The sequence below is a fragment of the Pundamilia nyererei genome, unplaced genomic scaffold (genome assembly GCF_000239375.1).
Source record: "Pundamilia nyererei isolate P.nyererei 1_Seehausen unplaced genomic scaffold, PunNye1.0 scaffold00004, whole genome shotgun sequence".
Lineage (NCBI taxonomy): Eukaryota > Metazoa > Chordata > Actinopteri > Cichliformes > Cichlidae > Pundamilia > Pundamilia nyererei.
Window position 1 is genome coordinate 1779819 of NW_005187405.1, and position 22399 is coordinate 1802217.

Below are 22399 nucleotides of genomic sequence, written 5' to 3' on the forward strand. Positions count from 1 at the left end.
CTATGGTACCTGAGGTTATATTTGCATTTAAAAGCAGTGGACTGCAAAACCGTCCAGGCGCAGGAATGTGAAGGGTGGGCAGTCTGCTGTACAGATGTGTGAGTGTGTGTGTGAGTGAGTGAGAGTGGGGCGGGAGCGCTGTGGGAGTGTGCAAACGTTCAGCCTGTGTACATTTGGACTTGCCCCAGACTGAACAACTCTATGCAAAACGTTCCCTGTGGTTTGAGGCGGAAACTCCTGTTGAGAGGGGATTCGGTTTAGTTTGGAAAATAAAATTGAAGTTGACTCTGCAGGACAGGGTAGAACAAGACCACCCATACTACCACCATGGAAAAAATAAACAAAATGCAATAATGTTTTTTTTTCCCTTAAACTTCCTGGAGCCAATGAGAAATTGTCGATGTTTAACAAGTACAAATACATGTGAGCGCAATTCTAGCGCACTTTCCGGTTATTAAACATAACCATTATCTCCCGTAAAACGTGAAATGTTTTACGGAATAACTGGCCAGTAACCCATGTCGCTTATCGTATCGAGGCCTGGGTGCGGTTTACACATCTTTCCAGCCGCGCCTTTTCCTGTCACGGCGGAACGGCTGTGCGTAAGGACGGCGGGTCAGCTGACAGCTATCAGAGGACCAGGAGGAAGGAGCGGAATTAGCGGGCGTGTGAACTGGGAGCCTACTGGATCCTGACATAAGCTATCCGAGGCCGAACGGAGAGGCAAAAGACTGGTGGCGTTCTTGAGAGAACTAGGGTAAGGTCACTAAAGACGAAAGGACTGCAGTTTTTTTCGTTAATTAGGGTAACTGTAGTCCGGAAACCTTTACGCAAAGCCGGTGAAACGGTTTCATTCGTGAGCGATGCTAACGTAGCAACATTAGCCGCCGCGGCGCTAGCTAACATCAATCCATTAGCAGTAACTAGACTGATAACGGAAAGGACTCGTTTTTCCTTCAAATTAAAAGCAAGCAAGGGCCCCCTTGTTAATATCTCTTATTACGTTATATATTACCCAACATTGTTGAATAACCCGTGATGTATATTTGCATGGCTAACTCGTAAGTTGTCGATGATAGTTAATGGTTCTCTTTAAGGTCCCGTCAAATTGACTGGTTTTCTTTTGACCGGAAGTCCATTTAAAATTCTGCACGGCTCGACTCCGGTTCGCTGAATATCACCGCCAGCTAGCCCGCTATCGTGAGCTAAATTAGCTAGCTTATATCTCACTCGGTGTGTTCTCCATCACTTCGATCTTAGTTGAAGGTCAAGCCTCTAACCACAGTCAAACCACTTAATAATATTTAAGACAAAAAAAATGGTAGCTAACCGACCGCGCGGTGGCCGAGGGAAAAAAAAAAGAAAAATATGAAAAATGTATGAACGTTAGGAAATGGCCCGAGTGAGCAGACATCTTGACTTCGCCGATAAATGGGCGATTAAAGCCCTCGGCTTCTGTGCGAGGTTTATTCTGTCACGACTCGGCGGTGCTTTAACGAGGAGATATTTTCTCACTTGCGGGCTTATATCTGTGCGGTGGTTTCCTCTGAATGCTGTTGTGTGTGTAAATTGTCTGGATTCTATCTTCGAGGAATGTCAGGCATGTCCTTCATCCTCTGTTTTCCAGAATCTTCATTCTTTAAGGAGGGCACATTTCTGCAAGAATTAAATACCAAACGACAAAAATGTCTTTTAGAATCTTTTTGATGATATGTTTTAATTTTAGAATATAACCCGATTCGGACAACACATGTAAGACGACACTTTAGTTAGGCCATCAGATTTTTAGCTGGCTGTCTGGTGGCATCCGGCGTCAGATTGGTAGCTGCTAATCTCTCGTCAATAATCTTGTTTACTTTAGAAGAAAACGGGGAACTGTCTGTGGTGAGAGTAGTTGCAGTGGTTTTTAGCCTCTACGGAGTAAATAATGTATGCATGTGTGCGTGTCTTACAGGAAAAATGAGTCACCACAGTGGTGCAGCTGCAGGATGTATCCATCTGGCTTTTGTGTGTGTGTGTGTGTGTGTGTGTGTGAGAGAGAGAGAGAGAGAGTGAGAAGGACAGAAAAAGCGGATGTGAGGGACAAATGCCTCTCTGTACTATTGCTTACTCCCTCACTTTTTTTTTTTTTTGCTGCTTTCACTTCTCTACTTCTCTTCCTCCTTTTCCTTCCCACATATCCTGTCTTCATTTCTGTCTTTTCTCAGGAGGGCTTTGGTTTCACCATGGCAGGTTGGGATTGAAGAGCAGCCACGATGATTGGAGGACTGTTCATCTACAACCACAAGGGGGAGGTCCTCATCTCCCGAGTTTACCGAGATGACATAGGGTATGTTCAATTGAGAGAAACCCTGCTCTAATGTTCCCAGATTTTGAGACACTCCAGATCACTGAGAAGGTCCTGATGCAGTGTGGGTGGAGAGCCTGCAGTTGATCCAGGATGAGAGAGGATTATGTCTCTTCTTGGCTAAGTTCACACGTGTCTTTCCTGTTGTTGACCAAATACAAACCTGCACCAGGATTAAATTTAGAGTAGTGTTACTGCCTCTGTGTAGTACTTTTTTTCTTTTTTTTAAATAATCAAATGTGTATATATGGATAAAAAAAAATATTTATTACAGACTTGGTTTATAAGTGACTAAATACAGAGAAGAATAATTGAGAGGGGAAAAAAGTTATTCTTTTTCCATATTGTCTGAGGTAATCATTTGGTTCACTCAAGCTTATCCAACCACACCTTGTTTTTAAAAAGGTTAAGTGCAGCTGAGGGAAAAGCTTTTCCAAATTGATTCACTGTCGACTCTCCCTTGAAGACACAAGTTATTAATTCTTACCATGTGGCAGAAAGGTAGAGAGAGGAAGCCTTCTTTTCCTCCCCATAAAGATTGCTTAATATCCTGTAGACATTCATTTACTAGTCAGTGATCACATATTTTAACTTTAAAGTCTTCAATCAAACAGAAGGTTACTCTCTGGGGTCAGGAAATGTCTTAAACCGAATGCATAATATCTGATGTGTGCTGAACTGAAATGTTCGCTGCTTATAACAATACATAAGGTCAGTTAAATCTAGCACATGTTAGGAAAACAAAAGCCATGAAGAAATTCGTGCTGTAGATTGCTTAAAAATCCTTAATTAATCCAAACATGGAGTCCCAATTTGAAATGTATTTTGCAAATTTTGTGGAAAACTGTTATACAGACATAAAGTGTGACTCTAGGCATATCAGGTCAGATCTGTTACTACTGCATAGCTCATTTGTGAGTTCATGTTCTCCCTCCTCAAACTTACTCTCTGTAAAATCACAGAAAGTAAGTTTGATTCTCATATTAGGAGTGGAACATATATACCAGGAAAAAAGTTTTTTTCTATGTGAAAGCCTTTACAAAGCAACTTTTATGTTATTGGAAGACCATAATTTATCCTGGCTTAAAACAGCAGTTTTAAGCCAGTTGTAAAGAGAAACCTTTGACAGTATATTCGCCACGTTGTAATAATGTCCATGAAGGTGTCAGGTTGCCTACGTGGTTTCAAATGTGCCATGTAAGGGCTCTGCTTGGTAGCCAGAAGATTTGGCCACATCTCCTCCTTCTTCTCCTCAATTTAAACACCCTAGATAATACATGTAAAATTACGTCAGGCAGCCACAGTTGCCTGATCGTATATTTGTAACACAGCAGGAGATGGTCTGCTTGAAATGTGTTTTCGCTGTCCTACTCTGTTTGATTTCGGTAGCAATGCCTGGGTGATGCTCTTCATCCATCAGGCAGCATGCAGCACTTTGGTGGACAAATACACGCTCAGTTCTCACACCGGGCCACCTGGGATGACATATATTTTGTACTAAGAGCTGTTTAACGTCTGGTATGACTTGGCTGAGTGCTTGTAGTATCATATTTAGCTCTACAGAGTTAGACTGAGAAAGAGTCACCAATGAAAATAGCTAAATTTGCCTATTAAATTCTGTGTATTCACATTCATTGACTGTTTTGAAGTCCAAGTAGGCTCTTTTCCAGGACTGGCAGATCAGGCCCTTGTAGATTTACACAGTGAAGGTTGACAAGCTGTAGAGGGATAAGTGTATGAACTGATACACTCGTAATCTCCTGTTTTGGGGTGAAGAGATACATTTTTGACCTTTTTTAACATTTAATCTAATTATTGAAGGCATGGTGACACCACAAACACAGTCGGGGAGAAAATGGGTTGAATAGCAAGCAGTGTGCTGCATTGCAGAACTGTTCAGTATGACCTGTTGCCTCGAAAAACTGAGCCACTCAGACACCACTTAATGGTCTGAGTTGGCTTCATGCAGGGATCTGTATATTCATTCTGTGCTGTTTTTAGCAGGATCAGTAAAGTAATAGTTTTCTTTATTTTTCATGGTTGCTCCTTCCTTGTCAGCTGTAGCACAAACACAGCTGCTTGTTGTGCTTTCTGAAACGCAGCGCTGCGTGTCCTACAGAATGGCAGTGAATAAGAAAAGGTATTGACTTCGTATTACGCTTACAGGGGGAAAAAAGGCCGGAGAAAATTCTAATGTCATGTTCTTGCTTGCACATTTCGTCCTTTATCTTTGATGTGTGAACTCATCAGCATCGGTTGCTATTGGTGATCCTCACTGTTGCAGAATGCAGGGTAAACCAGACATGGTGCTTTGCTCAGTATTGTTGTTTTGACAGCTACATTATGAACTGAGTTTTTAGTTGAAGCTGTCATGCAACTTGGTTTTCTTGAAATAACAATTCGGTAATGCAGTGGCATAAATAATCTTTCACTTGCCATGCTGTTGTGTTGTAAAGCACTAGATTAAGGAGCAGTATGATACTGTTGACCTTTTCCCAACATATGCAGCTATAGTGATGGCATCATAATACCACCATGTTACTCACTCTGTCTACATGATGCACGAAAATGTCTCTTGTGCATTTTTGTCTCTCGTGTCCTTTTACTTCATTCGTGTCTCCTCTCTATCCTCTGTATCACCATTTTCCTCCATCTGTTCATCTTGGCCCCTGTAGGAATAGGTAAGAGATGCTCGAGCCTCTAAAGCATGACCTCTCCTTCTCATGGCCACCAATCAATGACCCCATGATCCCCTAAAGTGCATGCCCATTGACTCCACAGTCAGACTCCTGATACTTTCTCCAAGCATGAGTCACCCGTCATGCCATTACAGTGGTAAATAAACCGCCATATACTGAAATATAACAGCAAATCAGTCATAGCCAAAGAACTTGGCCACTTCAGTGAATAGTCTTGCTCACAGTCAGTTCTGCTGATGCCTAAGCATGTAGTCTGAGCATGATTAGATAGTCCTCCGATCCTTTGCCCTAATTATTGTTTTTTCTTCCCTTCAGATAAATTGAACAAATGGTTTTAAATAATCTAATGGCATTTTTGTAGATGTTAACAATGATTTTTGTGTATAAATTTTAATAGATGGAATGATTTAAATCTGAAGCTGATCTAATAAGGTGGAACGTCTAGTTAATAGCTGCTGTTCAATACACTGTGATCTGGGTGAATTGACAGTTGATGTAATTGGAATTCGCTACATTTGAATTGCAAAAGTAGTCCTCCCCATTTTATTTCCTCAAACAGTGGATGGGGCATTTATGTACTTCAAATGCATAAGAAAGCAGAAATAAGACTGCCAAACACAGGCCTAACTCCCTCTGTTTGTTCAGTGCAACTGTCATGCTAAAACGCATTGTTCTCATGTGTTCCTGTTTGCCCCAGTAGTTATTACATTACACTGTGGTTATGGAAGTGAGTAGTGACTGGAGTTTCTATACATGGTTGTTTTTGTCAAATAGTAGGCTATTGCTCTGAGCACACGTATTTGTGTTAACACGCAGATGATGATTAAACCTGCTACCCACTGCACTCATGCTGTCACAGCTTTGCTTATTAAACATGAAATAAGTCATGAGGCAAAGTTAACATTAGCCAACAAACTTTTTTTTTTAGCATCTACATCAATAAGCTCTACAATTGCAGACTTTGAATTTCTCCGACATGCCGCGTCAGTATGCCACAGTACATACTCGCATTTCTTATAACCCTTCCGCATTTAGAACGTTTTACAAACCCTTCATTCCTTAAGAGTTTTTTGTTTGGTTTTTTGTTGTCTAAGTGAAACATTTTCTTGTATATGCAGCAGCAACAAGACAAGATTGCGTTTAGTTATCATTCACTTATTTTTACATGGCCTGTATTTGACAGGCAGCTCTTAACTGCAGCGCTGGGCATCATTAGAGTTCAGCTTTTTATTTGGGGATATGCAAATATACTCAAATCGAACAACCTTCATGCTGTTGTACAGTAGAAAAGTAGAACATCAGTGTTTGAAAGGCTTATTTGCAATGTTGCCTGGTTAGGAGATACTCTCTTATCTACTTATTTTGGGGTTTGTAAAGGTGGGAGATCGTGGCTGGAAAAGGCCCTGAAGATGTTCCTGGGACAGTGGGATTTGCAAATTCTTGTCAGAACTTGCTGCATCCCTCATACAGAGCCCTGTCATCTATAAATCCATGTTAATCATGGTTGAGTTTCGGCAATAAGCTACAGTATACTTAATGTAGAATGCAATTCAGATTATTTTGCTCTTTTTTTTCCTCTCTGCCTTAATAAAAAGACATTAAAACAAAGATCAGATTGTGCAAGATTAGCTGTGTGATTTAGTTAGTGTTTTTTTTTTTTTTTTTGTTCCTATAAAGTTGAGTTAATTACGACATTGTTGCGTTGATGTCTCAGTTGTCTCTTCATGGTAATTATCCCACTTTACACAAAACAACACCAACTTAACATGCCCCCTTTCTGTTGGTTGAATGTGTTTGTGGTAACTGGTATCTATTCAATGAATATATATGTTCCTGAGGTATTAAGAAGTTGTTTGTTATGACTCTGGGCTGAGCTTAACTTGTAGTTAAACTGCAGGAGTACTTTCACATGATGTCACACTGTCGTAAACAATTATCTCAACTTCCTCTCCTCCTTCTATCTTTCGTCCTTGCATCTTAGGCGTAATGCTGTGGATGCGTTCCGCGTGAACGTGATCCACGCCAGGCAGCAGGTTCGATCGCCGGTAACCAATATTGCCCGCACCAGTTTCTTCCACGTGAAGCGCTCCAACATCTGGTTGGCAGCCGTCACCAAGCAAAATGTCAACGCCGCCATGGTGTTTGAGTTCCTTTACAAAATGTGTGACGTCATGACCGCATACTTCGGCAAGATCAGCGAGGAGAACATCAAGAACAACTTTGTGCTCATCTATGAGCTGCTGGATGGTAGGTGATGACAAGCGCTCGTGTGAGAGATCAGTTAAATTTTCTAAATATGTACATATTTTTTTCTGTTATGGTAGAGTGTAAATAGTTTTATTTTTGGGAAAAGAGGTCACTGCTTTAGTCTGTTCACTATGTTTGTGTCCAGGTTAAAGTCAAGGCAGAGTCAACAGGTTGTGTTTGGCCCTACATGTCCTAGTTTTCCCTTCTTACCCAACAAGCTGTGTTTGTTCATACAGAGATCCTGGACTTTGGCTACCCCCAGAACTCAGAGACTGGGGCACTGAAGACCTTCATAACCCAGCAGGGCATTAAGGGACAGGTCAGTATAAATGAATGCTCCCTCTCTGACAGAACAAGGGTACACTCTCCATTTCCCAGACTGTCGGTGTCACAATATGAAACACTAGAAATGGAAAAAGTGCATATCCACTTGTCATGTAGGAAAAATAAATAGAGGGTTAGCGGTTAATCAGTGTCACGATACTAAAATAAAATGAAACTTGCTGACCACTGCTTTAAAATGTAAATAATTTTCTTCTTTTTGTTTGTTTGTTTTGTTTTTGTCTCATTGTTTTCCCTCAACTGCAACCTTTGGACACTTCAGCACCAGGTAACGGCATACTGAAAATGTGTTGATCCATGCTGATAATCTGAGCTGATGATCCCCTTTTGACTTTTGTTAGTAGTGATACATTTTCCCTCCCTGTTTCTCAGACAAAAGAGGAGCAGTCTCAGATCACCAGCCAGGTGACGGGGCAGATTGGCTGGCGTCGCGAGGGCATCAAGTATCGCCGCAATGAGCTCTTCCTGGACGTACTGGAAAGCGTTAACCTGCTTATGTCACCACAAGGTGTGTTTATGGCGCCTTTAGAAAAAGTGACAATGAAAATAAAGTGTGCACTGTCTTTCTGTAAATTTCTCATTCAAATCATGCAAATTCAAAATAATAAAGCAGATTTTTGTTTTTGTCTTCTTGTCTCATATCACACATTTTTCCCCAGCAGCAGTAGGTATTAACGTTTACAGTTGCAACTCATGATTGAGATGATTATGGGTGTCTCAGTTACAAATTTCCAAAACATGGGTCCTTATGTTTACAACGATTACTCAGAAAACACGTTTAGAGGTTCTACTGTTGTCTTGGAAATGCATGTATTTTATTTTGAAAGTGATAAACTCTAAACTTGTGATAACACTGCTACTTGTTTTCATACTTGAGACATAAATTTCTAAGTAAGAGTTTAATATTGAGCAGCATTAGATCCCACAAATAAAACAGTTTGAGCTTCATGTGATGTCTTTGCCTAACATAAGCATTCCCATACAGGGCAGGTCCTGAGTGCTCACGTGTCCGGCAGAGTCGTGATGAAGAGCTACCTGAGTGGAATGCCCGAGTGCAAATTTGGCATGAACGACAAGATCGTCATCGACAAGCAGGGCAAGGGAGGAGCTTCTGATGATGCAGGGAAGAGGTGAGTGATATGCATTTTATTTTTAAAACCACAACAGGAAATGTCATTGTCCAAGTTTTAAAAGCCCTAAGTTATGCTTGTCTGTGTTAATATTGTCTTGCTTGCAACGACACAGGGTTTACAATTTCTTTTTCGTTTTTCTTTCCTTTGGATGCATCTCTTTCTTTCCCTCTCTTTCTTTTCTATGTGCTGTACCTCAGTGATTTAGGGGGAGGAAGGTACTGTACTGACAAGTGTCCTCACCCTCTGCCACCTCAACGCACACTCACACCAGCTCCCGTCTCATCTCAGCCCTTTAGCAAATTAAGAATTTGTACATCTCATGCACTGTTGCTCCCCACACAGTCAACACAAACAAAACACGTCTTTAACTTTTGAGTGTGCTGCCTGGTGGTTGCTTTCCCTCTTTTGGTAGAATTGTTTGTTTGTTTTTTGCACCCACACCTACCTGCTTGACATCTAATCCTTTACCCAAACACCTAACAGTGACTGATTTGTTTTAAGTGCAGAATAATGACATTAACCTCAACCAGGTGCACATGTCTTGGTACTAAGCAGTTGTGTCCCTTTGTGTAGTCATATGATAAACCTTAATTGAGGGAAAGTTGTAGTTTTAGCTTTTGGAGACTGGGACCTTTTTTTTTGTTTTTCCTGTACGTTTTTAGTAATAAACAGGTGGACTGTTCTTTCATCTCATGTGGTGTCTGATGTGTTTTCTTTCCTGGTAGTGGGAAGCAGTCCATAGCCATCGATGACTGCACCTTCCACCAGTGTGTGCGCCTCAGTAAGTTTGACTCTGAGCGTAGCATCAGCTTCATCCCCCCTGATGGAGAGTATGAGCTTATGAGGTCAGTAGATGAAAATTTTCTTTCTTTTTTAGCTTCTTTTTTATTGTGAAGTCATGAGAAATTGTTTGGCTCTAATGACATTAAAAGCATCATTAATTGGCATGGATGAACACTGAAGACACTGACTAGGCTTGTTTCTGCTTTACTAATTTACACCGTTTCTTCTCATGCTATTTCTTGCAGATATCGCACTACAAAGGACATCATCCTGCCGTTCCGAGTTATTCCTCTAGTCAGGGAGGTGGGCCGCACCAAACTGGAGGTGAAAGTGGTCATCAAGTCCAACTTCAAACCATCACTGCTGGCTCAGAAGATTGAGGTCAGCTGTTTGTTTGTGTTTTTTGTTTTTTCATGTTACACTCAACATGTAGCGTTTTACTCAGAAATGCAGAAGATGTTAGGAAAATACGTTTTAAATTCTAAGAACTTAAATCAGAGAAAATGTGCAGTTATGGGTCAAAAGTTTACCTGCTCTAATTATTTATTGTTTTATCGTTGCTCCTCAGGTGCGTATCCCAACACCCCTCAATACTAGCGGTGTGCAGGTGATTTGTATGAAAGGAAAAGCCAAGTACAAGGCCAGTGAGAACGCCATTGTCTGGAAGTGAGTATCAACTTTGCTGCACATGGGAAAAGCAAATTTGCTTTTATGTTCTCTGAAAAGTTGATGATTAACAACCTCATATATTTTCTTTGCTTTTCCTTTTTTCCCCTCTTTTTTTTGGAGTGAAAATGCAATGTCTCACATCTTTCTCTGTGCTTGTTTAGGATCAAACGGATGGCTGGGATGAAGGAGTCTCAGATCAGTGCTGAGATTGAGCTTCTGCCAACCAACGATAAGAAGAAATGGGCCAGGCCTCCCATCTCTATGAACTTTGAGGTGAGATTGCTCACTGGAGTGGCGCATGAGCCTTACTTTTCTGAATGGAAAAGTAGTGGACCTTATTATAGAGCTGCTAGCCATAAAAATGGACTTTGGATTAAATCCTACTATCTTCCATGCAAATCACATCCTGCTTACTATTTCCACATAAATACACTTCCTGTTGCAAGAACCTGCGATCTACACCTTGCATGTTTTGGCACGTTTGTAACATTCCTCCTTTGTCCGTGCAGGTTCCTTTTGCGCCATCCGGCCTGAAGGTGCGCTACTTGAAGGTGTTTGAGTCCAAACTCAACTACAGTGACCATGATGTCATCAAATGGGTGCGGTACATCGGCCGCTCTGGAATCTATGAAACCCGCTGCTAAAGTTGTACCTCCCCCCTGCCAGGCAGCAAACTCACCACTTCCCCTCCCATCTATCCTGTTAAGATTTTTTTTCCCCCCCTCCTTTTCCTTCCTCTTCCTCCCACAACCCTTATCACTTCTCTCTCACCCCCTCCCACCTCTCCCTAACTAGGTGTTGAAGATTGAAATTTACATTGTCAAAGAAAAAAAGTAAATATGTTATAATGCACAGATATATGCAAAATGTGAACCATTGTATCGTATATATCTCGTTGTGATGAGTAAACATGAACCAGCCGGTGTCTGAAAGAAAAAGACGAGTGATGCGGGAGTGTCCGGGGGAGCGAACTAGAGGCTTGAAGGGTCCCCCCCCCCCCCCCCTCCTGTGTTTATTCAGTGTTATTGTTCCACTATCTACTCAACACTTAGAAGTCCCAAATCTTCGAGTTATCCCTGCTAAGATGATTAGTAGCTGTTGTGGTTTAAAATGAATCCTGATGTAGTTCCTGTATACAAACGTCTCTCAGTAGAATCTACCCTTTTGAATGAATTGACTGATATGTGATCCGTGTTTTCAGGAGTGCTCATTCGGATCTCAAAAGCAGGCAGAGCAGAAATGATGATGTGCAAGCCTTTTGTTTTTTTGATAGATTTCCCTGGTATTTTTCCACTACTTCTCCCTCACTTTTTTCCCTGGCATTCAGTCAGTGAAGTTAAAACATAAGGGAACATTCCAGACAGTTTTTAAGCTTGACCATCATCATGATAAGCAAGTCGTGACCCAAATTCACACCCAAATTTAACTTTGGCACACTTGGTTTTCTTTGGGATTCAAAGACGAGGCCCTAGACGTGTTTGCAGTGAGGTGAGGTCTCCCCCTGGCGTTTGCTTTGCACCTGTCTGCTTCTTCATGTTTGTAGCCCTGGTGACCGTTCTGTCCAATTAAATCTGACTCTGTAACCAAACCCACCTGTTTGTTTTCATTTGATGTTATTTTAGGCTGTCTGAATTCTATTGTACCAGTTTCCTTTTCTCATTGTTTGAAATAAGGATGTGCTTCTTTGTGGGAACAGCAGATTTTGTAACAGGAGCAGGTTTTTTTTTTTTTTATGCAGGTTATATACAATGCCAAAGAATCCAGTTAACATGGAAAATACTGAAAGACAAATGATGGCTCATGATCCAGAAATGCTTTGGCCAACAATTTTAATACATTTTTACTGCCTTGCTCTTTCTCTACATACAGGACATAAAACAAAATTGCCCCAAACAGCAAAATAACACGATTAAAAACACTTCCTGTTAAAACATTTACATGCCTCTTATTAATAGTGGCTATTATTGGCTTGGTTTGCCACTCGAGCCTCCACCACCTTGTAGGTGGATTTGCTCTTAATGAGAAGTTCACTGATTTTATTTTTTTTAATGGAAAAGCTTCCAGAAGAAACAAAGCGAGGCTTCCCAAAACTAGCTCAGCACCAAAGACTAGGCTGGATTTCCTCAAGGAATAATGCAGGGTGAGTACTCAAGTCCTGTTCAGCTGTTTCCCTCAAGTTCCAATTAAGATTTCACCCACAACAAGCCTAGAGCATATCAATCGACATCTGTCAACATTTATATTAGCGTCATCTTAACAGTATTGCGTTACATCTTCAGATATCCTGTGATTTTTCAGTCACAGTTACAGAGGGGAGGGAAAAAAAAAAAAACACGATTTATCCCCAAAGATACAGGACATAACACACACAGAGGCTGGACTTAAATATTTGAGCAAGTCACATTGCTTCAGTGCAAGGACAATGGCTCTGTTTAGAAAGGAAACCTTATGCCCATACTTTGTGCTCGTCTTCGGAAACAATCAGTTCAGGGAGGGAGGTAGCTACATAAGTGTGGTGCACACAAGCCCAGCTCAGAAAGTGGAAGTCCTGTCTTAAGTTTTAATGATTTGCTGTGTTAGTGTGCTTCCCATTAGGAGGCTTTATTCAGCAAAGAAACCTGTTTTGTGCTTATGAATACTTATTTGTAAAGATGGGCAACCAGACTGTTGTGTATTTTACTTTTTCCACCGCTGCTCATGTTGATTATCTGCTCAAAATGAAGCAGCACAGGTGAAAAACAAAATCTACAAAAATAAGCATTTAAGTATCTACATCAACATCTAAACTGTTGCTGTTCCTCTGTTTACGCCACTGAAAGGCGTCTAGTCCCAAACTAGTCTTTCAAAGACCGATTTCCCGTCTGCAGACACGATTTAAAAGCAAATTTATTACTATATGCATTAAAGTCGTAGCTTACACCAGATCTGTAAACAGGTGGCAAATATTGACAGAACACGTTTCAAACATGCCAATTTAAGAGCTTTGACACACGAACATGCGCATACACTGACAAAAACAGGCCCAATTGCAGGCAGGCAGGCAGGCAGGCGCACACACACACGCGCACACACACACACACACACACACATTGGAAAAATGCTGCTGTTTAGTAGAACAAGTGTACTCTCAGATTCAGCTCACACAGGATCTGGAGTTTCCTGGTTATTTTAACAATGAGAAATAAAAAAAAGAGCCAGGTCTTTGTTTTGTTAGTATGAGCAGAATATAAATTGCCCCGTTGCATGAGCCAGGGCACGTAAAACTTCAATTAATTGACCTGCTCTGACAACCTGCAGCCCGAGATACCCAACAGTGTCTTCGTGATTCCTCGGCTGACCTTTCCGACACCGAATTTGGTGTCAAAGCCATGGCGGGGGGACCCACTCCTAATGCAATACAATGCTAACCTTAATAATACCGTGGTAGACGAGTGCACCGCGTGAAATATCTGTGACAGTGAGTGACTAAAAAAACAACACAAAAAAAACCCCAACGCAAACAAAGTGAAAGATAAATGAAACTTACCTGTACAGAACTCAAGTGACTACAGCCATAATTTTAACTGATCCTTACACAGGAACAAATAGGATAAAATTGGCCGTTTAAAAAAAAACAAAACCTGGCTGTTTTAATGACAGTGAAGTCCTAAAGGTCAAAGTAAAACCATAAAACAAAAAGACATTTAAAGCAGGAGCTCAATGAAATTCACGCTACTCGACAGTGCTACCAGTTTAGTAGAGCTGACTGCGACCTGACAGCAGAGAGCGCGAACGAAGTCTAGTTCTCGTCGTCTTCGTCGTCGTCGTCCTCGCTGATGAGGTATCCGCGGGCCCCACTGTGATGGGGAGGTGAGGGGGGCGGGGAGGTCTTGGAGAAGAAGGGGAGACGGAAGGTGGGAGAGGGAGAGCGCTCCTCGCGGGTGGGGCTGCTGCTGGGGCTTTGTCTGGGACTGATGGCCTGCAACATGCGGCCACGTCCTTCCTTCAGCATGTGTTTCTGTGGAGGCGAGACAAAGGCGGGAACAGATGAGCTGGTGATCAAATCAGCTGAATGCAGGAATAATGTGCTGTGCCGTGTGATTTTAAGTCAGTGTGACTTTTCTACATACAGTGGTAACAAAAACACAGAGTACACATGGTCCAGCTGACGGCTTTTTTCATTGTTACAAGTTTATATCTCTGCTTTAAATCCCAGACACTATCAAAAAACACTAAGACTGCATTTCATTTCTACAGTACCATCATGTCACATATGGGAAGACGTGTGTTTTGGGACTCCGACCTGATATCAGAACTATGAGCTGAAAACTTAGATTTAAAAGTCCCGGGCAAGATCTTGGCCGAGACAAGTGAAAATAAGTTTGGATCTTTGCCTGCCTGTGAGTTCAAACAACTGAAGGACAAAATTAAATGATCCGATTTGTTGATCACACATATTATGCACAATGGAATTAACCGACTGAGCTAATAACCTAAAATAAAGATAAAAGACATCTATGACTTAACCATCCCCTGGTAACCTCTAGTCGCTAAGGAAAAATGTGTAATCCCGACCAGTTGGCAACTGATGTTGGTGATGCATAAGATGAGCCCTATTGTTCATAGTATTCCCAGAGTATTTACATTTATTTATTAAAATACTGATATTTTGTGTCCCTGTATCAAAACAATACCACGTCACTGTGAGCGGCTGCACAGCAGACACTTGCAGAAATTGCACATTTTCCCCTCACATTGGTGGTTCCTACATTGTCAGTAACTGGTCTACAGTCCTGTGTGACTGAAGCCTACTATCACAAAGTCATGTTATTTTAGTCTTCACCATTTCTACCGTGTTTATGCTTTGTTCATTTACACCAACAATACTCTCACCTCACAGATGTGTGCATCACTGGCTATAAAGCCTTTCTTTCAAGTGAAAAAGTCTCCCAGACGTTTAACATTGCCAAAAAGCACATGTTTCCAATCAAATTCCTCATTAAATAGTGTTTAAAGACCAAACAAAACCAGCATCCTCACCAAGGCTCCCTCAGGGCCAAACATCTGCAGGAAGTTTCCAATAAACTCCCTGGACTTCTCTTCCCATTTCTGAATCAGGTCGATGCTCTTCTCCTCCACCTTCTGGACAAACTCCTTGCTCTTCTCCTCTACGTCACGCACCTTCTTCTTCACCTTGTCCACGCGTTCCTGGAGATGGTACTTCTTCTCCTGTTAAGGGTGCACGTGACAAAGGAGACAGGTTAACGAACACATCCACTGTCTGTTTAACGTCCGGTTAGAGCAAAGCAAAGTTTCGTACATTGATGAAGCTGACGTTGAGCTCCTTGGCTGTGTACCCTCGCTGCAGGTTGCGCCTGACATATACATCATAGTCGCGGACTATGCGAGTGATGATGTCAGAGGTGGAGATGCCCTCTGTCCGCTGGGTGGGTGCAAACATACCTAAAGAAAGCAGAAAAAGCTGTAGCGATAAGAGTTTCTGGACTTATCCAATTTGATCCTTGTTGACTGCATACCACATTCCTAATCTCCATTATGCTGTTGCTCACCAGCTTCTTTAATGTGCTTGTAAACATCATCACTGCCCGCTGAGGAGTATGGGATGTCGTCGTGGGCCACGAAGTCAATCTGGAGAGGTCATTACAAGCAACACAGATAAACAAAGGGGAGATTCAGATCTACAAGCTGTACAAAAATAAAACAAACAAAACAGTAGGGAAAAAGTTAGCACTATAAAAATGTCTACAGTCTGACTCCAAGTTCTGAGTGAAGGGACTGAAAGTTTCTAGTCGTGGTTTTTAATTCTGTGTCATGTACTCACACGATGTTTTGCAAGAAACTCTGGCGTTAACGTCCAGGGGGCGTTTCGCACTACTTCATCCACATAGCGGCAATGTCTGATAGCATCATATCGCTCATCCTCGTTCATCACTGTGAAGCCCTTGTACTTGTGAGTCAGGTCATCGCTGCACACTGACAGGAAATATTTAAAGAAGTGAAAATTTAAAGTTTCTCCACAAAAAAAAAAAGAGTCTTTGAAAAACTGATTTAAACAGAAGGGAAAGCCATAGAGACAGAAAATACTCAAACACTTCAGCTGAGGGATTTACTGTGACTCAAGTTCAAGGAGCATCATGTAACAATCTCTGATTGCATTGCCATTAAAAACACCACCGCACTGTTTGTTCTTATTTTATTAGACAGTTGGGAACAGAATGTGACGTACGCTCACAGAGCATAAAAACGAAACGCTGAAAGAATATCCAGCTGTTGAACAACATCCAGCAGCTGAGAGCAGCAACACACACTCAAGCTTACCTCCAACAATGAGATGTGTATTTGGGAAGAGGCATTTAGCCTGCATGAGGGCTCTGGCGTGACCTGAGTGGAAAAGATCAAAGATGCCATCTGCATAGACCCTCACAGGTCTTTCAGCTGGACGAACAAATGAGATAAGATATTAGGAGGTGGACAGAGAGAATCAAATGGTTTCATTTTGACCACAGCTGTGAATTTACTTAAGACTGTGGCACCAGAGAGGCAATCAAAGTGTGAGAGATTTAAGCTTTCAGACTCACGTGGTGTTCCCCTCTTGGCCTCTTCCATGCTGACTCTTTTGTAAGCTTTACTATCAGCTGGCTCTAGCTCATCTGCAAAGGGTACAGGGTGCCTGAGCCCCTGAAAGAGACATTGGAGGAGAATGAGATGATATAAAGGATCAATTGTGCATTTTTGTTTTTTATTTAAATGAATTTCCTCACAAATACTAGAAAAACTGTCGTCATATCTTTAAAATGATGTAATTGCTCTTTCCTGGACTCTTACAGCATAAACTGATGTGGACATCAAGGGTGAACGGATGACATTTCCTCAGCAAACATCAGCTGATATCTCACACTGCAGTATTATTGCTTGGGGCTCTTTGCATTGGTGTGCACTTTGTACAGCATTACGCACAAAGATTGCACAGCAAATACGGTGCTGTTAAAGCACAAAGACTCACCACAGTACACCTGGGGATTTTCCCAAACCGTTCACCCTCCTCGGCCTCCCCATTGGAGCCATCTCTTCTTCTCTTTCTTGACAGCAGCAGTGTGCTGGAGCTTTGGGCCTCCATCTGGGTCAAAGGTTAAGACAAGTGCAATTTAAACACCCCACACTTCACATTCAACTCTTTTCCATGTCCTAGGTTAATTAGTAACTAGAGCAGGGCGATATGACCAAAAATATTTATCACGATATACATTTGAAAATTTGCAATAACGATATAACTGACGATAATTGACGCTAGACAAAATACTTTACAACTCCTCAACTTTATTAGTGCAAAAAAAAAACAACCCATCAATGTTTTTTCACTTAAACAAGCAGCTTTTTTTAAGTGCATTAAAGTTATATAAAAAAATTAACAGTGCAAATGCAAATTCCTTGCTGACAGCTTAACCAAAAGGCATTTCCAGTGGAAATTGGCCGACATATCCTGAGCTTAACCATGTATAATATCCAAAAAACTTAAAAAGAGTGTTATACACACAATACGTTAATATTATGTTGAAGCAAAGTACGTATCACTCGGCGAGGCGCCTGACTACGGTAGCCGTAATGCTCCGACAATCATCGAGCATTGCGCCTTCATAGCTTAGCAAAGTCGTACTGAAACATTTGACAGATTTTCGAGCGCCGTGTACCACATAAAATCGTTTCGAGGTCAGTAAACACAACCAGAATTCATACAGAAGGCACACGGGATTATAAAGGGCACTGTCGATTTTCAGAAAAATCAAAGGATTGATTGAGTGTGCTGTATTTTCCAAAAAACACGGTAATAACGACGGCCCGCTAGCATGCGCTACCAAAAATAGTGCTTTGTTGTGTATCTGACGGATGAAAGCTAAGCCAGTTCCACACCACTGAAGTTGCAGCATTTTTACAAACCAATTCTGGTTCATCAGTTTCATTTAACGATCCACTTTCGCCCTTCTCATTCTGCATCGCCGCCATGTGCGTATGTAAACAAAGGCACTGCGCATGCGCGTTTTACCCATATTCTATCGCGATATTTCATTTTCTTATCGTTGCCCAACATTACACCGATATTACCGTGAACGTTATGATATAGCCCAGCCCTATTAGTAACACTTTATGTTGGGGGTAGGAACTGTATTACATAATTAAAGCACACAAGCACACTCAAAATATAATATACATCACGGACAGACTGTAAATTTATACAGCTGTCGTGTTATGACAGGTGATATATGCCGAGTCACCTTTGACCCAGAAACCGGGAGAACACAGTATGAACCACCATGACAGATTCTCACATCCATAGAGATACAGGTCAAGTGAAAATCAAGCAAACACCACCTGTTCCAACATACCATAGTTAATTCCTAAACATACAGAACATTAACCCCATTCAGCCTTTACATCTGATGCCTCGTGTGAGACCAAGTTAGCCTCGCATGTGGGAACATTAAACCCAGCCCCGTTTCTCCAGTGTCAGCAGGTCACCACAAGTAGGCGTATTTTTATACTCTATGCTGATAGACTTCAGCTGACTTTGTGATACACATAAGAGTCTGCTGGATGCCTTTCCACAACTTTATGGCACAGCCTGAGATATTTGGAGGAAGCTATAAAGGAATACTTCTTGCAAAGATGAATAATCCCCTCATGAGACTTCGGTCGGCTTCTCTTATCAAACCAACAAGCTCACATTATAAAAGTTATTAAACATTAGAAATGCTTGCTTTCAAAAATGATTAACGAGTAATCCATAGCCAAAATGACAACCGAATACGTGTATGTTCATTAATCAACCATGCAGAAGAGAACAAATATGGGAAGGTCTTGTGTTTGTATCTTGTCTGCAGTGTGTCTGTGCCCTTGTAACAAAAAAAAGAGACTCTTTAGCATCACATGACATTTAGCTTCACGACTCATTCAAAACAAAGACGTTCCAACCACCCCGACAGTCAGAATATGGAAAAAAGTCAAGTCTATAATCTAAGTGTGCTAGTGTTATGGGTGGAAGCTCTGCCTCATTCCACACATTCAAACCACACATCATTAAAGTGGATATTCAGATTTTATGATTAACCGTGGCACTTCCTTAAAGGAGACATACTCAGATATCCAGCTCCATATTATTATTAAACTAGAGTAGATGTGCATTGTTTATAGTTTAGGATAATCCCAATTTATCCTTTTACTTAACACTAGTTGTGTCTTAAACAAGTTTTTATCTGTTCTCCCTTTATGACCACTTTTATGTCAAATTCATCTAACAAATTCATGCACACAACACCAAAACTTAAAAAACCTGATGCTTTATTGCATATATTTATTTCACCCGTCATATTTCACACACTGTTCAAGTACATATCATGTTTTCGCTGTTTTGTTTTTATAGTTGTGTGTACTTTTCTTTTTAAGTTTTAATAGTGATCTATTTTGCTGTGTCATGAAAAGCACTTCACAACTATGTTTTTGGAAAGTGATATATGAATAAAGTTCAACATTGGTATCCAGATTTGAGAGCATTAACAACTGACCTAATTATCTGAAAGTTTTACAATAAATTTAGAAGAAATGGAAAAGCAAAAGAAAAGGTTTCTTTTAACTTGTGATTAGGTCATAATAGCCCCCGGCTGGACATCTGCTGCTGTGTCAGTTATGAAACTGTGACTCAGTACAATGAGTGAAGGACATGGCAGCTCAACATTCCTGGTAGTGACAGCTATCTGATCCAACACTGGGCACTTGCACAAACGCCCCCCTCCTGCCAGCAGCTGAACACTGGGACTGAGAAGTCCTACAGGGCTCCCACACAGTGACAGAGACGATTTAGATGAAGAGCGCATGTCATCGTCACTGAAACTGACTGCTATAATAAGAACGCAACAAAGGGACCAGTGCCAAACACTGTGTGAATAAGTGCTGTGCAAATGAGGTACACGATCAAACCTGTAAAACGATTAAATAACACAATGCTTCTCAGCAAATCCAAGAAAACAATATAATGTATTAAACTTGTAGTGATTACCTTAACCCTATAAGTTTAGCCTTCTAGCCTTTTATTTATTTAAACTTTATTCAAATTGTATTTTATTGCTTTGTCCAGCACTTTGGTCAGTGGTTGCTCTTTTTGTAACTGCTTTATAAATACTTGGCTAGCCTAGTACAGAATCATCTTTATTTCTCTTTACGTTCTCAAAGCTAAAAGAGACTTTTCGATATCTTTCTTAAGCCAACTATCAGGCTTAAACCTGAATATCTTCCAGAAACACATCAAAAACTGAAATGAGACACTGACTGCAGCACTGTTCCACAAATGACTCAAATGATTAATCATTGATTACAGGAAGTTACCTGTTCAAATTCGGGTCAAATCTAAGAATAGTAACTGTGTGCACATCCAACGCTGTCTTCGCTCGTGCAGTAAGGTTTAAACACAGAAGTTATTCGGCCCTGGCCCGGCTCACTAAAGGTCCTCCGACCACACTTTGAAAACCACACAGCATTTAACACAATGTTCCAATGTCTAGTATCCCTGGGAAGTTATAATGCTGTTCAGTAAGGCTGCAAATACATGCAAAGTTGACACAGAGAGTGCAACAGGCATCTAACCTCAACTATTGACAGGAGAGACACCAACAGCTGACAAAGGGCTTGGTGATAATAGTTGTGAAGTACAGCAGTAAAAAAAATTCGCTGTGCCGACTTTTTCGCCTCACTGAAATTCCCAACCTCACTAGGCTAAAAATCCCGGCTCGCAACATTAGCTAACGTCAGGTTTGAAGTTTCTGCTTGCTTACCTTTCGCTGTTTTTTTTTTTTTTCGGAATGCTGCCTTGCACGAGTGGGCGGCTTCCTACCCTCGCAGTGCCAGCAGGCTAGCTGGCTGAAAGCAAGAAAGCTAGCTAACGCTGCTAGCCACCCTCAGTTGCTAGTTACCAATCTACCTTTTAAAGTTGGCCGCCTATTAGCTAACTTTAGCTGTTAGCTCGCTAGTTCGCTAGCACAAGTGACAACGGTAAAGATGAACAATCCTGTGCGTCCAACGTCCCAGTATTTTCTGTGTCGCTGTCAAAATACCGCATCAACCAGAAGGACAGACAAATTCTCAGCAGTGACAGTCTGTACTACAAGGCTGACAGGTCAACAACACAGGAACTACAAAACTTGGACATCCTTAAAGGAACTGGTACAACAACGGGCGCTTCCGTGACTGTACTCGACTGCCACCTACTGGAATTATTCTTCTACTTCTTCTTTTTCTGGTGTTTGCTAGCAGCTGGCATCTTTTACGTTGCATCGCTCCTTCTATATCTTTAGTTTGTCATTGTCCTTTCGTTCTAAGTCGTCCTAATGAGAAGATCCCTTTCAATAAATAACATTCTCCTTCTCTCTGTTGTGTCCCACACATAAGCATAATGTATAACCCTAAACTTTGCATGTCTCTTATCAGCTCTCTTGCTTTGTAAAACTTCTTGCACAAGATTAAGACATTGCACACTTTCTCTTTCCTGATTACAACAACCAGTAGGATGCTTTCCTGCAGTAAAAAATGTTCTGTGTAAATGAATGTGTCCTGTTCTCAGCCTACAAGTGTTCTCTTGTTCTTTCCGATTAGAGTTCCTGCTTCTTATCTCTCCCACCTCCTTCTGTAACTTCAGCTATTTATCTACACCTCTCTCCAATGACTTTGACAGTTTTATATGAATATCTGTGTTTTCTTTGCTATTCACAAATTAGCAGGCGAAAATTTTATTCTTTGTTTTGCTTAAGTTTGATCTGCACTGTCATACTACCCTGGTTATATTCTTACACAATTTCCTACTTACCCTCTTACTCAAGTAAATAAAGCATTGTCACAGTGTAAAACCCTCCCAGTAAGATAGGTTACCATGATGAGTCACAAGGACCAGTACATTATACAACACAGACATCACTGGTATTATCTTTAGACCTCGCCTTTTCATTCTCTAACAATATAAATTTATTCTTACATCATGTTGATATGCTTAATTATCAAGACTGTTGCTGGCATGTGACTAATGTGGTAGTGACTGTCTGGATCTATGCAGGGCATACTGTAACTATGACAATCTAATCAGCTTAGATATTCACTGATTTACTATAGAAAGGCTTAAAAGATCTGTGTACTGAACACAG

General features: G+C 41.1%; 2 protein-coding genes across 3 annotated transcripts; one reads left to right on the top strand and one right to left on the bottom strand.

The window, feature by feature from the left end:
• The first annotated feature begins 561 nt into the window (after nucleotides 1-561).
• LOC102200237 (adaptor related protein complex 2 subunit mu 1) lies at nucleotides 562-11808 on the top strand. Of its 2 annotated transcripts, XM_005721092.1 has the most exons (13): nucleotides 562-757; nucleotides 2208-2329; nucleotides 7028-7293; nucleotides 7530-7612; nucleotides 7898-7903; nucleotides 8008-8143; nucleotides 8621-8765; nucleotides 8966-8983; nucleotides 9494-9613; nucleotides 9797-9932; nucleotides 10120-10217; nucleotides 10382-10493; nucleotides 10730-11808. In XM_005721092.1, exons 2-13 carry the CDS (start codon nucleotides 2256-2258, stop codon nucleotides 10862-10864), a joined length of 1329 nt encoding a protein of 442 aa, XP_005721149.1. In that variant the 5' UTR covers nucleotides 562-757; nucleotides 2208-2255; the 3' UTR covers nucleotides 10865-11808. The 2 variants fall into 2 exon arrangements, with proteins under 2 accessions (XP_005721149.1, XP_005721150.1); XM_005721093.2 differs by lacking the exon at nucleotides 8966-8983 and having other exon boundaries at nucleotides 563-757.
• A 1468-nt stretch (nucleotides 11809-13276) lies between these two features.
• pcyt1aa (phosphate cytidylyltransferase 1A, choline a) lies at nucleotides 13277-21494 on the bottom strand. The gene is made up of 9 exons (XM_005721094.2): nucleotides 21041-21494; nucleotides 17224-17337; nucleotides 16799-16898; nucleotides 16539-16655; nucleotides 16042-16193; nucleotides 15770-15848; nucleotides 15520-15662; nucleotides 15240-15428; nucleotides 13277-14217 (listed from the first exon to the last, which is right to left on the bottom strand). Exons 2-9 carry the CDS (start codon nucleotides 17335-17337, stop codon nucleotides 13999-14001), a joined length of 1113 nt encoding a protein of 370 aa, XP_005721151.1. The 5' UTR covers nucleotides 21041-21494; the 3' UTR covers nucleotides 13277-13998.
• Between the last annotated feature and the right edge of the window lie 905 nt (nucleotides 21495-22399).

Bases quoted from the DNA above. Each gene is read 5' to 3' on its own strand.
- pcyt1aa (XM_005721094.2), bottom strand. From the start codon at position 17,337: ATGGAGGCCCAAAGCTCCAGCACACTGCTGCTGTCAAGAAAGAGAAGA. The intron at 15,849-16,041 runs GTGAGTACATGA...TGACCTCTCCAG, and splicing joins AGTTTCTTGCAAAACATCGT to ATTGACTTCGTGGCCCACGA. The intron at 15,429-15,519 runs GTACGAAACTTT...CACCCTTAACAG, and splicing joins TCAACGTCAGCTTCATCAAT to GAGAAGAAGTACCATCTCCA.
- LOC102200237 (XM_005721092.1), top strand. From the start codon at position 2,256: ATGATTGGAGGACTGTTCATCTACAACCACAAGGGGGAGGTCCTCATC. The intron at 7,294-7,529 runs GTAGGTGATGAC...TTGTTCATACAG, and splicing joins CATCTATGAGCTGCTGGATG to AGATCCTGGACTTTGGCTAC. The intron at 9,933-10,119 runs GTCAGCTGTTTG...GTTGCTCCTCAG, and splicing joins TGCTGGCTCAGAAGATTGAG to GTGCGTATCCCAACACCCCT.